This window comes from Elephas maximus, chromosome 19, assembly GCF_024166365.1.
Source record: "Elephas maximus indicus isolate mEleMax1 chromosome 19, mEleMax1 primary haplotype, whole genome shotgun sequence".
Classification (NCBI taxonomy): domain Eukaryota; kingdom Metazoa; phylum Chordata; class Mammalia; order Proboscidea; family Elephantidae; genus Elephas; species Elephas maximus.
In genome coordinates, this window is record NC_064837.1 from 49,327,229 (window position 1) to 49,342,900 (window position 15,672).

Below are 15,672 nucleotides of genomic sequence, written 5' to 3' on the forward strand. Positions count from 1 at the left end.
TCTTCCTGCCCTCCCCCCACCCCTTAAAACACTTAGCTGCAATACTAAAGAGCAGAGCTAGGAAAATAAGGTGGGGGGAGGGGAGGAAAGGAGGAGGCCCTCCAGCTCTCTCTTTGCACTTCAACTGGATAGGAAGGGAGTTGTCCTTGCTTCTGACCAAAACCAAACCAAACCCACTGCCGTCAGTGGATTCAGACTCGTAGTGATCCTATAGGACAGAGTAGAACTGTCCCATAGAGTTTTCAAGGAGCACCTGGCGGGTTTGAACTGCCAACCTGTTGGTTAGCAGCCATAGCGCTTAACCACTATGCCACCAGGGTTTCCTTGCTTCTGACAAGCCACCTTTAATGGGGGACTGAAGTGCCCTAGGGAGTCCCTGGCCAGCAGATGACGGAAACCAGGCCCTCACACTGGATGCAGCAGCCCCTCACCCCCAAAGATTTAGGAAAGGCACACGGGGGGCAAAAACCGATGAGGTCTTGGCAAGTTCTGCAGCATTTGGATCTAGCTCCAGGGAAGGATCTCGATAAGAAACTGCCAGGAGTGAGCCAGGGCTGGGGCTGCTCAGTACACGGGGATACTGCTCTTCCCACCTGCTCTCCAGCTGCTTTCAGCTTGGGGCCCTGGCCTTTGGCACTTTGCTCTTCCCAGTTGGCCTCCTTGCGAACTCCCAGCCTTCCACAACCTGCTGCTGCCCCATTCCAGGACCCTAATTTTTCTGGGCTTTCAGAAATGGGCTGCCCCTGGGGGCATCACCCAGACCCCAGTTGAAAGGTCAGGTGAGGTTGACCTCTCTCTTCTCTGTGCTTTCTCATGCTATCCTTCTCCCTGATCCCGAAGACAGTCCTGCTGTTCTTAAAAGAACCCCAGCAAAATAGGATTCTTGTCCTGTTTCTCATGCTACTAGTAAGGGGAACTCCCTTCTCTTCACCCATTTCCACCTTCTGCTACTATTTTCCCATTCTCCTTCCCAAAGCCATAGCCATGTGCTCCTGTGTGCATGTGTATAAGCAGGTAAGCGTTCCTCACCCCACTCCCTGGGCTCCAGCCTTCCTTGCTGGGAACCTTTGCAGACATAGCCTGGGCTGGACCCTCACCCAGGGTCATGGCTCACTCTGCCCTCTCTATCTCATTGTCCCAGTTTTCCCCCAAAGCTGCTTTCATATCCTTCCAGTAGGGGGACTTCCCATCCGGACAAGGGTCCCATGGGGTTCACTTTTCTCTCTTAGGGTGATTTTGGCTTTGAAGCCCCCAGGGACCAGGATGAGGCGGCAGAAGAGCTCTGTGAGCAGGAATGACAGCGGCTGGGTGTGGGGCGGGGGGCGGGGGGGGTGCCAAGGGCGACGGGGTGAAGGGAAAGGCAGCATGTCCCAAGCGGGCCCAACCGTGGAAATGACAGCAATTTCCTCTAGGATCCCCAGCTTGGACAACCAGGAGATTGATCACTCTCCTTCCCATGTCCACCCCATCTATGGCCAAACTGGGGCTGTGCATGGTGAGGGCTGCCTCGTCTCCCACATTTTTTCTTTTTGGACAGCTAGGAGACTTGGATGGGGTGCTTCCGGAAGGGAGGTGTTTTCAATTTAATAAAATCTCAGCCAGTTTAGGGCCGTGACAGAATGCAAAAGAGAAAGTTCGGAAAGGGGCAGGGGAGGAGACAGGCAGAGCCCCGAGCCCGGCTCAGTCGCTGTCGCTCTTGTCCACCAGCACGGCGTCCGACTCCTCGGTGATCTCCAGCAGTGTGTGCACATCGGGACTGCTCCCGCGCAGCAGGTCTGCGGCCTCGCTGCGCTCCGCGCCACCCTCCTCTTCGTCGGCGCCCACCTCCACCATCTCGGTGGCCTTGACCACCTCTACCTCGCCCTCGCGGATCTTCTTGACGTGGAAGGTGAAGGGCGGCACCTTATACACAGCGGTCTTGGAGCGTGCGTACACCACGTGGTCCGGCGTGAAGGACTTGCGCAGCTTGTCTCTGGAGGTTTTGAGCTTCTCACGCCGCTCGGCTGGGACGAGGCGCGTGCCCAGCTTGTTCATGCGCTTCTCTAGCGTGTGCCGGGTCTTCTCCAGGTTCTCCTTGGTCTTGAGGCGCGTCTTCTCCAGGTTCTCACGGGTGCGCACCTTGGTCTTCTCCATCTTCTCCTTGGAGAAGGCCTTCTTGAAGTCGTCCACGCGCCGCAGGCCGCTGCGCTTGATGCGCTCAGCGCGCGACTCCTCGATGACCTCCTCCACCTCCACCGCCTCGTCCGAGGACAGCTCGGGTGCCTGCGCGTCCTCCTCGGGCCGCTCGCCCTCACCCAGCTCGTCGCCCTCCTTCTCAGGCAGCGCCTCCGAGTCCTTCAGTGACTTGCTGATGCTCAGTTTGGCTGGCAGCTTCACTTCATCCTAAGAAGAGAGGAGAGACGAGGTGGTGAGAGAGAAGGGAGACTGGGGCCGGGCGGCGGGGCAGGGCGCTGGGCAAAACCAGCCGGGGTGGTGGCGATCCTGGGGAGTGCGTGGGGAGAAGAAGAGGAACCTCGTGGTCCCGTGAGTCGACCTCGACTTGGCTAGCTGTTGCATCCCCAGTGCCTGGCACAGAGCTGGACACCTTGTGAGCGCTCAGTAAATGCGTTTAATGAATGTTTACCATATGGATGGTGCGAGGAAGGACGGAGAGACTTTGTAAAGGAATCGAGCTTTTTGGTGGGCATCGCAGGTCGGAAATCGACCTGAATTATAATTGCACTTCGGCTAAGTATCTCCGGGGTCTTCCAGCCCTGTCCTTGCATTCTACATCCACCCATCTTACACTAAGCCACCCTTTACCCTTGGCGGTTCCAGGGACCACTTGACTTTGGAAATGGGCAGAGCGCCCTCTGGTGGCCTAAGTCAGACACTGTCTAGCCCAGCCATAAAGAAAAGGGGCTTGGGGAAGGGCGCCTAGGTTAAATCTGAACCCTGGTGGCGCAATGGTTGTGAACTTAGCTACTAACTAAAAGAACAGCGGTTGGAATCCACCAGCCGCTCCTTGGAAGCCCTATGAGGCAGGTTTACTTTGTCTTATGGGGTCGCTATGAGTTGGACTCGGTCGCTATGAGTTGGACTCGACGGCAAAAGTTTTCTTTTTTTTTTAGGTTGATGAGTGGAGACAGGGGGATGAACTCAAGCCAGTCTCAGGCGGCCCCCCAAGTAAGGTAGCTTGAAGGCAAGGTAAAGGGGGTGCTTCTCCCAGACACATACCATTTCAGAACAGGCCTTGGGGAAGGAGGACTGTGGCCTACCCCAGCCCACCCTGACCACCCCTCCCCCCATACTTTTAGCTCCGCCAGTGGTCATTCTTTTTCCCCATAAAGTAATTGAGGGATCAATGAGGAAGCTGGCTGGAAGCCACGGACATGTTTTTTTTTCCCCAGTCTGGACATTTCTCCTCCTGACTCTGACTTCCCTGCCTTGGAATGGAGGAGAGAGATTACTTTCCCATTCTTGCTCTTTTTTCCCCTAGAGCTGAGCTCAAGAGGCCAGGAGTAGGATGGTGGTCCCAGAATCTTTGTAGTCCTGTGGTCAGAGCCAGCTTTTCCCCCTCCCCCTGGGAGGATCCCAGCACCAGCACTGCTTTCCAAGAGCCTCACTCTGGACCAACATTTCAGAATCTCAGAACCATCCCCAGCAGGAGGTAGGTGAGGATGCACACAGAAAATGAGAGGGGGCATAACCAGGGCAAAAACAGGATCTGCTCTTTGTTCCAGGCTCTCTTTAGAGACCTCAGATGATGGAATGAGAGACAGTAGCTTTTATAGAGGGTTTTCTGAAAATTGTTTCCCAGAATTGAAAGAAAATACCATTTCCGAGAAAATAAGGCAGCATAAACTGACCCCTCTCATAGACACACACACACACACACACACACACACACACACACACACACACACACACACACACACGCGGTCTGGTATCTCTGTACCACCTGCTATAGAAATTCCTTCCCTAGCCCCCAACCTCCTTCCTCTTCCCTCCCATCCACATCCCCCCAGAGTTTCCTGGTTTACACTGAGAACTAGGAACACCCCTTCCCAACTTCCTTCCCTCCCTGTCAATAGCATTAGCAGGGACAAAGAGGAATGCTGGCTCCACCTCTTCTCCCAGACTGAGCACCAGCTCTGCTGGGCACCAGGCCACCTCAGGCTTTCTTACTCAACTACACCTCCCAGCAGGCAAGGAGACCTGGGCACAGGGCATGCTGGGACTTGTAGTCTCCACCTGCCATAGCTGGCTTAGTACTGTTGTGGGCACTCTAGGCATTCTGTCCATCCCTCTGCCACTTATCAGTCACAGGGGTATTGTGGGGCATTTTTCTTGTGAGCATGGGAGGGTCCCAACCTCTCTTAGCACTCCCACTGATTCCAGTCGTACCTTCTGGGACTCCTTTTGCAATCATCCTCTCCCTCACTGCTACTCAAGGCCTTAGACATCATGTAGGACTCTCAGGATTTGGACTGTCTGCCCTACCTCTTCGTCTATCCCCATCCAGCATTTACGTGCAGCCCCAGTATTAAAAAATTTCGGCTCTGATCTCTCCTCCCCAGCCTCCCAGACTAAAACCCACCCACGCTCCAAATGGTGGAACTGGAGCCCCCCTTTCTCAGAGCTCAGACAATGTGGATGGGCTGGAGAAGGATTAGGATGATGGGTGGGGAAGAGTCAGGAAACAGTCCCAGCTGCTGGAAAACAAATCCACATTGTCTCCCTGCCCCAACCCCAGCATCTCTAATTCCCCCATGCCCCACCCCAACCCCTAAAGGCTGAGCTGGCTGGTTTTCCTGGCCTCTGGCTTCCTAGATAAAGGTCTTTGCCAGCTGAGCTGGAAAGTGAAATGGGCTTAGGAGAGAGCTGCAGACTTTCTGTAGCCAACCCCTTCTTCCTAGAGCCCGATGAAAAGAGAGGTTTATTTCTGGATTCGGGGTGGGGGCTCCCTGGTCCACAAAGGTACCTGGGAGGTCCAACCTCGTTCATCGTGGGCTTCCCTCAGGATGATAGCTTACACCAGAGAGCTGCCTTCTGGCTGAGAGGTCAGGATAGGGGAAAGAGCAATTTGACCTGTATCAAACCGGAACTCTGTTTTGACCAATGTCCAGTCAGCTGGCTCTGGAGTGGGTATACCACTGTGACTTTAACTTTTCCCCTCGATAACTGGATTTTCTCTTTTCTCCCCCTTTCTAGGCCAGGTTTCCCTCATGACTCAAAGCCCTGGAGTGCTCTCTTGGGCCGACTCATTCTGCCTGTTGCTATAACAACCACCAACACAATCGGAAATCACACCCCTCCCCCAACCCCGGGCACACAGGCCAGGCACCCTTGTCCCACTCGCATTTCCCTGGCAGAGCTCCCAAGCCAAAGGAGGGGCGGGGAGGGGGGGTGGCAAGGAGGGAGGGCCCTGCTTGTGCTGTTTTTCCGTTTTTATTAAACAAAACCACCACTCCCAACAGACATGTTTTCCAGAATTACCTTTAATGACCAGGTCTGAAAGAAAGCATGCATAGCCTCTCACTGCCCTGCCCTGCCAAGCACACACAGCCCCCCACCCAGGAAGGATCTAGAGGAGCCCCAGGGAGGTGCCCATCCCCTTCCTAAGATCCACTCCAGGTCCAGCCCTGCTGTAGAAACTTAAGACCCTCTGGTTTAGGAAGAAGATTGTTATAAGATTATAATTTAATTGAGCACCTACTATATGCCTGGGCCCTGACCAGGCACTTCACATTTGTCAAGGAGAAGGGACAAGTGTCACATGAGTCTGGGCAAGAGATTCTCTTGACTTAGAGGTAACCTGCTCTGTCCCTGACCATTGCCCAGGAATAGCCAGAGAGGACTTTGGAAAAGTGGGTAACTCAAGAGCCCTAGGATCTGCTTAGAGTCCATCAGAAGAGGCTGGAGATTGGGGGAGGCTGAAGGTGGGTAGGAAGGCCTTAAAAACTCAGGGTCTCCAATTCCACTGCCAAGATGAGGGAGCGAGAGACCCCCCGCAAAGGCAAGCAGAAAGGTCCTTCCCTTTTGCGACAGCATGAATTCTCAGGACGGGTGACATTGCCCCCAAGAGGGCAAACATCGATTCTTGCAGGGGAGAAAAAAATTCCTGGATATTACGATGGTGTGTGGCACAGTACATAAACAGATACACAGTATATCCATAGAATTAAAATTTTGTGAGGAAGGGGAACAATTGGAGGGGGGGAAGTCTAGGAAGACTCCTCAGGGATAATGAAAAAAAAATTGAGGAACACTGGGTCATGGGGAAGCCAGAGGGTCCCCCCGTCTGGCCTTTCCACGTTGGCAGCTTTTGGGTGCCCTGCCCAAGGCAGGACCTGGCAAACACAAGGGATCTCTTTGCAAAACATTTTCTAAAAAAACTGGAAAAAATAAGTGGAAATGTTTTCCCCAGCTACAAGGAGGGGGTGGGGAGGGCACAGAATAGACCCCAGGCCTGGGCCTCATGAGTGCCCTCTCCAAAGAGGCTCTGAGCCAAACTGGCCGGTCCCTGAGGAGGAGGCAGGAGCAGGGAGGGAAGGGGCTCAGAAGCCAAGACACAGTTTCATGCAGCTTTGTGCAGGGCAGCATTTGGCTGCAGCTCAAGCGTGGTGGTTGGAGAGTCTACTGTTAAGACAGAAACCAAGGGAAAGGGGGAGGGCTCATCCCTTTGCCACCCACCCCCATTGCACACACCACATTCACCTGAGCCCTTCATAGCATGCAGTGTTGTCACAATACCCAGCACCCACTCACAAGGGGCAGTGGCTTGGAGGAGGACGCCAGCTCAGCACTGACCACCATTAAGTAGTGAGCTGATGGTGGACTGGAGCAACACCACATGTCCATGACCCTATGGACCCGAGAAACCCTACACACCCCCACCAGATGTCAGCTCCTCTGGGGTGGACAGAGGCCCCGGCTCTGGGTAATAGGGCAGAGTCCTACGCGTCTGGTCAAAGGGTGGGAGCTCAGGCACTCTCTCAGGCTTCAAGTCAAAGGGCTCAGTCTCAGGCAGAAGGTCAAAAGGCAGGATCTTGGGTGTGGCCATGTCAGAGGGTGCATTCAGCTTCTTCTCGGGCTAAGACGAGGAAAAGGGGTTTAAATCGGGCTTGGGATGTGTGCGGACAGGATGGGCTGAGAGAAAGAGGCTTTGGTGGGCATGCAGAGGTGGGGCTGTGAGTAAGGAGAAGGAGATGGGTCACTCCATGTATTAGGGTGGAAGAAAACCACATTTTAATGTTTCATCAAGAGGGTCCTGGGCTTGAAAAGGGTGGGACAAACCCAGGTGCATGAACTAATAAACACAACCTAAACTGACCCCCCTCCCTTTCTCCCTCTAGAATCTTCCCCAGTGCCATCCCTGAGCTCCCACCCTTTATCCCTCCCCATCTGTAGTCTGGGATGTTGCTATTGGGTGGTTTGAACGGTGGGGGAAGAGGCTGCTGGGGGTGGAGAAGGAGTTTTCTAAGAGACCAGTTATTGGGTTCTAATTGGGGAGGCATAGATGAGTGAAAGAAGGCAAACAACTTCACTGTCCTCCCAGTCAGAGGCTGGTAATTCCAATTCTCATTATTCCCCCAGGCAGGGTAGACAGTGGGTGCCGCCCCGGATAAGGAGAGGGAGAGGCATGGAAGGGGACATCCTGGCCATTTCCCTTTGGCCATGACCCCACCTCCTACCTCCCTTGCCACCCCCTTACGCCACCCACCCAAGATGCGCAGGGAGCTCAGGATCAAACACCAAGCTACTTTCCCTCCCGAGGAACCGAGCTGGCACTCTCGCATTGTGTAGTCAGGAGGAGTCAGGGGAGAAAGACAACTGGGCATACTACCAGAATCAGACAGCAGCGGTGTTCAGAGTAAGGCCTGCAGCCACAGAAAATCAAAGCAGCAGGCCCCAAGCTGTCCTGAGGTGCAGGGGAGGAGGTGAGGAGTGGCAGAGAGGCTGAGGAGAAAGGGAGCCAACATGGCCCTCACCTAGCCAGATGCATAGCTCATCCCAGGAGGACCAGTGGCTGGTTGGGGAGCTCTACTCCTTCCGCCCTGAGCCCCTGCCCTCCCACTGTCATTGGGCCAGGTGACACACATTGCCTCTGCTTCAGTGCTCATGGGCTGAGCAGCTAATGGCTACCACTCTTAGCCAGCACTGCATGCACACCCAAATACACACAGAGCAGACCCAGTGCTAGGACCTTGCAGCTCCCTCCTTGGGAGAATGAAGGAGCCATTCACCCTGATACCTGCCACAGTGCCCAGGAATGGAAGGAGGAGGTGAGCTGCAAATGTGGCAGAAGAAGGAAGATACCTGAGTTCTGACCCCAGCTTTGACCCCCAATCACTTGAGTGACAATAGGCAAGTGACTTCCCTTCTCTGGGACTCTGCTTAGCTACAAAACAAAAGAGTTAAAGTTGATTATCTCTAAGGCCTCTTCCAGCTCAAAAATTCTATGACAGTATGATGATACATTAATGAGGGTTTGGGTCAAAAAGATGGCACAAACCACCAGTCAACTTTGGGGATGATTGCTTCGCAGCAACACTCCCTCCCCTCTCACTATCCGTTGCCCACCATGTGCCATCTCCTCACTTTCTTGACTTTGATCTTTACAACAGTCAAATTTCACACACACATAACCTGGTAGGGAGAAGCAGGGGGATGGGATGATTACCTTTTGTCTTGGGAACCCCTAAAAACTCCCTCCCTGCTGTGGATCCAGTGGCCAGAAAAAAACCCAAAATCACCTTTTTTGAGGAAGAGAGTGGTAAGCACTCTGGCCTTTAGCTTTACGTGGGAGAGGGGTCAGAGTTCCAAATTAGAAATATTTTTGGACAAAGCTTTGGGGCTCTTCCGGGGCCAGGCAGCCCTGATTCACTGTGAGTCCAGGAAGAAGCTACAGGTTGGTTTAGGAATTGGGGAGGAGAGGCCAGCAGGCCCTCATTCCAGCCCTGATTTCTTCCCCTTTAATGCCCACGAGCCACCTAATCCCTTAAATGCTTCCTGGTTCTGTCTCCAAGCACTTGGAGCAGGCCTGATGGGTCTTCGCTGTGGTCCATTTGTGGGTCACTAACTTTGCCCCATCTAAACTGCTTCGGCAAACATTTATTGCCAATCCAATTTATCCCCCTTTCTGGACTCTAGAAGATCTCTGATAATATCCAGATGGATGCCTGGGAGAATTGGTTCTTTGCTGATCACAGCTGCTCTCCTTTGCATGGCGTTTTAGAGCAGCCATTGTCCCGTCCACAGCCTGGCCTGATCCTCCCAGCAGCCCTCAGTCCACTAACCCCTAGTTACTAGAATTCACTCATCTCATTCACCTATGTCACCTGATAGGATGGGGGCTAACCCGTTAGTTTTTGTTTGGTGGACAGAGAAGGAAACACCAGAGGATAGTAGTGCCTTAGAAGTGAGTCAAAGTGAAGACTGATATCCTGGGGTGGGAGTGCTGGATTTATTTTGGGGAGCCTGTGTGTGGAAATGGGTCAAATACGAACTTTAACCTGTAAAAATTATGATGTTTAGGAGTTCCTTAGATCCAAGGTGGGGCCACTCAAGGGATTTCCTCCTTTCTTGTCCTGGAAAAGGGTGTGGGAAGCCAGATGGCCTGATCCCACAGCTGGGCCTTCCCATCCCTTCATTATCCCCCATACCCTGCCCCCACTGCCACATCATTGAGTCCCACATCTGGAGTGGGTGGGAAATACTGCATCCCCTCCCCTGCTCCCACTCAGAAGAGCTCATTCAGCCCATCCTCTGGGGACCTTTCCAGATCAGTCAATCTCGTTCTCTCTGTGTGTGTCTCCCCTCCCCACCCCCACCCCCCGCTGCCTGGCCACCCAAGCATCCTAACCCCTCAGACTGACTTGACCATAAATGCTGCAACCCCCAGTCTTCCCTATTAGGCCTGCCAAGGCGCAGAGCTATTTTTACCTCATTCTCTTCCCAGGCCTGCAGACCTCAAGGAGGAGTGGCCTCTGCTCCCTTCCAGCAACTGAGTATCCCACCACCTCTCCCCCACCTGGAACATCTGCTCAGCAGCTCAGGGAAGTTCTGCTTCCCCCAGCCCCACCCTTGTTGCTTGAATCTTTCCCTTACACCTGGCCTCCTCCTGGGGTTGGGATCATTTCAGTATTTAGTTATTTCCCTTGTGGTTTGGGGGCTCAGCCCACAGTTTGAGCCACTTTTTCTACCTCAACTCTGTATCCGCCCCTACCCACCAGCCCTGGTTTAGTACAGATGCAATCAAAGTCAAAGCCACCCTGTGATTAGAACCTTAACCCCTCTGCCCACCTACACACACACAATTTACAAAAGGAAGTCCCTAGCCTCTGCACAGATGTACCTCTCCCTCCTTCCCTGCCCTTCTCTCAGAAGCTCCATCTTTGCCATAAGGAGGTTTACCTCCAGCCCAAGAACTTTTCCAGGCTCTTCGGTTTGGGACATTTAGAGTGGGAAGGGTCACCCATCTGAACCCTTCATGGCGACCCTCTACCATACTAGGCTGTGGGGAAAAGTTAGAGCTGGCTTGCTGTCCCTACCCCTGTCTTGTTCTTCCTTGATGTCCCCCAATGCTAAGCTGGGTTCTTTAAAAAAAAAAAATCTCACAAGTCTCCTGCGGCCCCCCCATCCTGGTTCCTCCAAGCAGCTGGATTCTGAAGTGGAACAGCGCTGGAGAAGCCTTTCCATCAGATACAGTTGTAAGGGGCAGGGGGAGACAAAGCTTCTTAAAGGTCAAGTGTCTCTAGGGAGCAGTGGGTAGCTCTGTTCCTCCACCACCTCCTCAGATAGGTGCCAGCTCACCCACCTCCCTGTGTCCCCTCTCCCCAAACACCTGTCCCCAAAATGCCCTGGTCCTGCGGGCCTGTGGTTGCCTGCATCTCTCTTAGCTCCTTCTAGAGAGACCAAGCCAAGGACAACACTGCTAGACCAGCCCCAGAGCAGCCCTCTGACAGGGCCCATCACCTAGGGGGCTTGAGGAACCTAGGCTTTCTTTTCTTTCTATTCCCTTAGGTAGGGAGAGGAAGGGGAGGGAAGAGCATAGACTACCACCCACCATGGTTTCCCCTGGGGTAGGAGCATGAACCAGGCCTGCTTTTGGGAAGCAGGGAGGAGGAGAGGGTGGGCACATTCCTGCCCAGCCCCAAATGGCCAAGTCCTCCACTCAGGACCACTCTTAATGGGATTGGGGAAGAGGAGTGTACAGGACCAGCAACACTGAAATTACAGGTTTACTTGGGGTTATGATATGAAAATTACGTTTTTATCAAGGTGGGAGAAATGGGGAGAGATGCAACAGAGGTCAACAAGCGGCCGGGCGGAGCCTGGGGCACGCCAGCGTCTTCCCGCCAGCTGCTAGTCGGCGGGAGCAGCCACTGCTGCTCCGCAGCCCCCGCCCACGGAGGCATGCGGGGTGATTCACTGCGCCCAGACCCTGGCGGGGCTTGGCCTCCCCCTCCACCGCCCCTCTTGCATTCCGACGCCGCGCCCCCGCCCCCCGCGTCTGCCTCAGGAGCCAAGGGTGCGGGCGCGCAGCAGGCTAGTGTGTCCCCAAGGTCCTGGAAATGTCCGGAGGCCACGGGCCGACTGCAGCCCGGGGACGCGGGTGGGCAGTGGAGGCTGCTGCGTGGTCGGTGGTGGGGGGACGCTGGCAGTCCCGTCTCTGGCCTGGCGCGGTCCCCGCGGGTGCGTGCCTGAGCCCTGAATCACCCGCTATATCGGGCGGGACGCGCCGGAGGCCCAGCCCGGGGCAACACAGCCAGTGTCCGCTTACAGCGGGCCCCAGCGGCCGCCAGGGACCCCTAGTTTTCCCCAAAACTTTCCCCAAGGAGGAAGACGTTTGACAGAGCCAAGTTGGGAGCGGTCTGCGAGGGGCAGAATTCCCGAGTCCAGCCCCCCAACTCGGTCCTGCTACAAACTTGACACGTGAAGGAGAGGGCGGAGTGGGGAGGCCGGGGTGCAGAGCGCACTCCCGCAGTTGCCTGCTCCCCCCACCCCATCCAACCCCAGTCGCGCTTGTCAGAAGTCAGAAGAAGGGTGGGTCTCCGAGCGCCCGGGCCAGGTTGGTGGGATGATCGCGCGACTGGCAGGTCCCCCCACCCCAAGCCCTGGGCTGGGGACGGAGGGCTGGGCGCGGGAGCTCTGGGCGTGGTCCGCTCCCTCGGCTCACCTGGTAGATCATGACTTTAAAGTTGCGGCGCCGCAGCAGCTCGGCCTCGTTGACCTCCAGCTTCTTGATTTGGCCGGCCTGGCGCTCCAGGCTGCCGCGCACGGTCTTCACGTTGACGCTGACCTTGCGCACCTTCTCCAGCAACTTGCTCACGGTGTTGCTGGTGGTGGCGTGTGCCTTGCCCAGCTTGCTCAGCTCGCCCTGGATGCTCTGGACGGCGCCCTCCATCTCCGCCTGCCGCTCCTCCAGCTGGGCCTGGGTCAGCTGGATCTGGTCGACTGCGCCGATGATTTTGTCCAGAAGGCTCAGCACCAGCACGCCGTTCACCTGGTCGGACTTGATCAGTTCCTCAGATCCGGCCCCCGATGGCTCCTCCGCCGCTGGCGCCCCCACGAGGGAGGGCCCCGGGCCCCCGGCGTCCGGGTACCCGGGGAGCGGCTGCTCGATGATATGGAGCTGGGTGTCCTCCATGGCTACCCGGAGCCGCGCGGGCCCGGACGGATGGAGCTGGAGCGAGAGCGGGAGCCCCGGAGAGGAAGAGGAGCAAGAGGAAGAGGAGCGCGCGAGACCCGAGCGCAGAGGAAACCCGAACCACGTCCGTGCGCCCCGGGATTGCGGCCAGAGCTGTGGGGCGGGGGTCGGCGCTCTCCCAGGCCAAACCCCAGAGGCTCGTCGCCTATTGGCTGGCCCTGCCCCAGAAAAGGTGGGGCCGGGGCAGAAGGGAAGGCCGACGAGGAGAGGGGGGAGCCGAGCCCGGTCTGAGAAGCGAGCGCCCCACCCTTCCCAGGATGGTTGGAATAGTTGGAGACGGAGACGAGGGCCTCCTCTGGAAGCGGAGGCGGCGGGAGTGGGACTAAGGCGGAGGAATGTGAGGTGGGGGAGGGAATCGGACCTGAGTGTTGCTTCACTTTGATTTCTCGCCTTTTCTGCTCCTCCGCAACCCCAACTGGCGACACCACCTCAGCCTTTTAAAAACTCTAGCGCTGGAAGTCAGGTGGACCGTGAGATCCTGAACTCAAAGCAAAATACTGCCTTTGCCTGCGCTCACACAGGCTTTTCGTAGGCTCCTCTGACCACTGCCCCCTAAAAGCTACCGACCAATGTTCCCAAAGCTTGAGGAGTTGTTTGGCGAAGGGGAGGAAGAGAGAACTTAAGTTAGGGTCACTGTTGTGAGGGACTGCGACGCTTCTAGGTTCCTCCTAGAGGGGCCGAAACTACGGGTGGGATTAAGACGGGCGACAAGATAGAAAGTCAGTCTTTTACCCACCTCTCATCACCTCGCTCTAAAAAAAACAGCTTTTCCCAGAAGCTTCGCTGATACTAACCTGAGAGAGTAGAGTCTGGTAGCCCACCCATCTCTCTAGACCTCGAAGTGCCAGCGCTAACTTACAGGAAAAAAAAAAAAAAAAAATTACAGAGGGATCATGAAATCCCACCCCATCGTTTGACAGAAAGGAAAGGAGGACTCAGAGAGGGCAGTGACTTGCCAGAGGTCACACGCAGGTTAGTGTTGGCACTGACACTTGGGCTCAGGTCTCTAAACTCCTGCTCGCTTGCTCTTTCCACCTTAGTCCCCTGTATCTTTCAGTGGGACAGGGAGAGAGGCAAACATGGCTACTCAACACGTCCCGTTTGTGAGCCTCCTGGCCTGAGAATTTGCTGCAAATATATTTTCACCGAGATAGGTACAAACGAGCAGGCAGTTTCCAGCCAAGGGAGATCCCTTAGCTGAAGAGTTAAAGTCCAAGAAAAAGAGACTGCGGTCCCCAAGCCCTCCCCTCCCGCCCCCCATTTTGCTTGCTAAGACAGCACTGGAGCTGTGAGTTCCCTGAACTGTCCCACCCTCCTTCCCCGCAGAGAAGCTGCAGACCTTTTCCCTGGTTGGGAAATCAAGCTTGGGTTTCCCCAGCTGGATGCGTTGATGGTCTCTGCAAAAGTTCCTCTCTAGTCTAGCACCATTATCAGGAAGCTGGAAAAACCACTCTGTGGGGACTCCAGGCTTCATAAATGTAATCAGAGAGCCCACCAACCCAGAAAGGAACTCCAGAGCCTCAAGTCTGGGTCAGTGCCCTCACAATTACTGAATAAGAATATTTCCTAACACTTCAATAGCTATTTCCTTAGAAACAAATAGGTTTCTCTTTTGAGGTTCAAGGAGAATGTACTGGTTCACAAAATCATATGTTGTAGATACATATAGTTGGTAGAACTGTCAGACTACCAGTTTATTTCCGAATTTGAGAGAAAACATATTACAGCAATTTAAGTTCCTTCCACTAAAGATTGATAAGGCTTTCAGGAAAAAAGAAGGGACAGTAGAGAACCTTGCTGAACCTTCCTAGGTTCTTACCGGGAAAAAAAAAAATTAGATTATTTTAGCGGATAACACACAAAGCACACATTGCAAATAACACACAAAGGAATGTAGCGGAAAAATTTTTTTCTTTCCACTCCTGTGCCCAGAAACTAGTTTCCTTCTCAGGAGGCAACGGTTGATACCATTTTCTTGTGCAAGCATCTGTAGACAGTATCTGCACATAAGATCAAATGTATGTATTGTTCGGTACCTTGCTGTGTTTCATTTATTAATTTATCTTGGAGGTTGAGCCGTATCATTGCATGTAGAACTGCCTCGTATTCCAATGTATGGATGTACTCTATTTAACTAGTTCCCTATCGATGGGCATTTACAGATTACAATTTAAACCTCATATTTTGGAGAAAATGCTGAAGAGAAGTTTTAGTTGTTTTGTTTTTTTGGTGGTTGTATGCTTGCTAAAAGGAATTACATGCACACCCGCAGGAAAGTAATTCTATTCCCCATCTTCAACAAGGAATGCCAGTGTTTGTGGATGAGTCAAATTATGTCCCCGGGGGTGGTCCAGTGAAAACATCTCTGACTCACTCGATGCCTCCTTAATGGAGAATTTTGTAGAAAAGGCCCTACCCCTGCATACCAATGTACAAGAAATATCTGCATCAACAAGTTTCTCTGACATTCCTCTTCTTTCCAAATGCTGGCTAAGCCCAACCAGGGGCAGGCAGAGCAGTGGTGCACTAGCTTTACCCACACTGACACCCAGAACTGGAACAGAACAATTTTTTCCGGAGAACTTCACTCCATGTCAGTGGACATAAGCAGTTTCCTGTCATTTGTAATTGCATTCAGCAAGCCATTTCTTGCATTCGGGGTTCATGTTTTGCCTTTTCCATTGCTCACTGTGTTTGCTGAAAGGCACACTGCTCCATTGTGTGCTTTCAGTCGCTCAGGCAGAGTCTGTAAAAGGGACAGAGAGGCCAAAGCAAACAACTCATTTGGCCCAGAAAAAGAACACCAGGATGCAACCGTGTCAGCAGCTGAAATCTCACAGAGCTCTATCGTATTCCTGCATCCATCCATGTATTCAACAAAGTGTAATTACTTACCACAGGCCAGCTATTGGACTGGGAACTTTAATGAGAATAAATAAAGTCCAGTCCTTCCTGTTGAGAAGCTCACAGTGTGTCAG

The 15,672-nt window shown here is 53.9% G+C and overlaps 1 protein-coding gene across 1 annotated transcript; it reads right to left on the bottom strand.

Moving 5' to 3' along the window:
* Positions 1 to 1,538: 1,538 nt before the first annotated feature.
* Positions 1,539 to 12,805, bottom strand: CAVIN1 (caveolae associated protein 1). Its single transcript, XM_049860495.1, has 2 exons — positions 12,164 to 12,805; positions 1,539 to 2,382 (listed from the first exon to the last, which is right to left on the bottom strand). The coding sequence occupies exons 1-2, from the start codon at positions 12,632 to 12,634 to the stop codon at positions 1,681 to 1,683; spliced, it is 1,173 nt and encodes a 390-aa protein (XP_049716452.1). The 5' UTR covers positions 12,635 to 12,805; the 3' UTR covers positions 1,539 to 1,680.
* Positions 12,806 to 15,672: the final 2,867 nt, after the last annotated feature.